Source organism: Bison bison, unplaced genomic scaffold (assembly GCF_000754665.1).
Source record: "Bison bison bison isolate TAMUID 2011002044 unplaced genomic scaffold, Bison_UMD1.0 scf7180017848415, whole genome shotgun sequence".
In the NCBI taxonomy this organism is placed as follows: Eukaryota; Metazoa; Chordata; class Mammalia; order Artiodactyla; family Bovidae; genus Bison; species Bison bison.
In genome coordinates, this window is record NW_011478988.1 from 13710 (window position 1) to 15303 (window position 1594).

General features: G+C 54.8%; 1 protein-coding gene across 1 annotated transcript in view; it reads right to left on the bottom strand.

Moving 5' to 3' along the window:
- Positions 1-1085, bottom strand: part of POU3F4 (POU class 3 homeobox 4) — a gene marked incomplete at its 3' end in the record, with an annotated part of 2511 nt that extends 1426 nt beyond the window's left edge. Inside the window, exon 1 of the mRNA XM_010845235.1 lies at positions 8-1085. Coding sequence (XP_010843537.1) covers positions 8-1085 — 1078 coding nt within the window. The remainder of the gene's footprint in view (positions 1-7) is intronic.
- Between the last annotated feature and the right edge of the window lie 509 nt (positions 1086-1594).

Here is a 1594-nt window from a genome sequence, read left to right on the forward strand (position 1 = left end):
TCATGGCAGGACGTGTCTGTTTTCACCGTGTGCGTATGCGAATAAACCTCATGTGGCTGCTGATCCCCTGGTGGAGTCATTCTTTTCTCTTTCTGTCTTCGATTACAGAACCAGACACGCACCACTTCTTTCTCCAACTGGAGGCTGTCTGCCAGCGAGGAAATCTCCTGCGCCGCAGGCTTCGGACACTTGAGGAAATGCGTCTCCAGTACGCCCTTGACACTCACCTCGATAGAGGTTCGCTTCTTCCGCTTGCGACCCTGTGCCGCGATCTTGTCAATGCTGGTTGGGCTCCCTGTGGATGAATCAGCCTCTTCCAGCCACTTGTTCAGCAGCGGCTTCAGCTTGCACATGTTCTTGAAGCTCAGTTGTAAGGCCTCGAACCTGCAGATGGTGGTCTGCGAAAACACGTTGCCATACAATGTGCCCAGCGCCAGCCCCACGTCAGCCTGCGTGAAGCCCAACTTGATTCTTCTTTGTTTAAACTGTTTGGCAAACTGTTCCAACTCATCCGAGGTTGGTGTCTCCTCATCCGAATGGTCCAGGCAGTGATGCGAACCTAGGTCGCCGTGGTCTGGGGCTTCCCGGAGCACTGGATGTAAGCTCTGAGCTGAGGCAGAGGCCGGCGGTGGAGTGAGCCCCCCGTGCTCCAGCATGCCGCTCACCGTGAAGCCAGACTGCGAGTACACATTAAGGGGTTGGCTGCTCGACGTGATGGACGGATTCGGAGCCGGGCTCGCTCCCCAGGCATTCGGATGGTTAGTGTGCGGAGAGTGGTGGGCGACATGCGGCGAGCGATGATGGATGATCGCGCCCAATTGTAGGTCTTCGCGCGCAGGCTTCACGTCTTGCTGTTCCAGGGGGCTTGTGGCCAGTGTGGAGGACCATGGCCCTCCATCGCTCAGACTGGTTACCCAATGATGCCCGAGGGGATGCCCATTGCTAGGAACTCCCTGCAAGTAATCACTTTGGAGAAGTTTCTGAGGGTTTCGGAAAGGACTCCCCTGCTGCATGCCCGCAGAGTCCGCATGGACTAGAGAGCTGGAAGTGAGAATGTTGTAGGGATTCGAGGCAGCTGTGGCCATGGTCGGTGAGGATCCCCTACTAGTTATAATGTGGCACAGGGAGCAGCTTCAGTCTTTGACATCTACTATGCGGGGAGCCAAAGCAGCGAGAGCGGGTTACCGGCATCCGCTGAGGCCAATTGCATCGCGTCTTGACCTGGCCTGCCACGAACTCCACCAATGGCGGAGCGAGAGGCCGAGCTAGCTTTCCAAATCAGGAGGGCGAAGCTTGAGAGTTTCGGTGAGACCCAAGCAGGAAGTGAATCAATCTTTTGGCTCCATTGGCTGCCTGGCGCTGAGTGGCAGGAGCTTATTTGGTTAACCTTCCCCCAACCTCCCACCAGTCTTGGACTTCGCGGATGTTTGTAGAGGAGCGGGAAGGATGAGAGGGAGTGTGTGCGTGTGCGTGTGTGTGTGGTGCGGGATATGATTTTAGAACTCTTTTAGGTTTAGATTAACCCAAATAAAGAAGAATATTAAGAAAACAATATAACCAGTTTAAATGCCATCCAGATCTTAGCGGATATGGA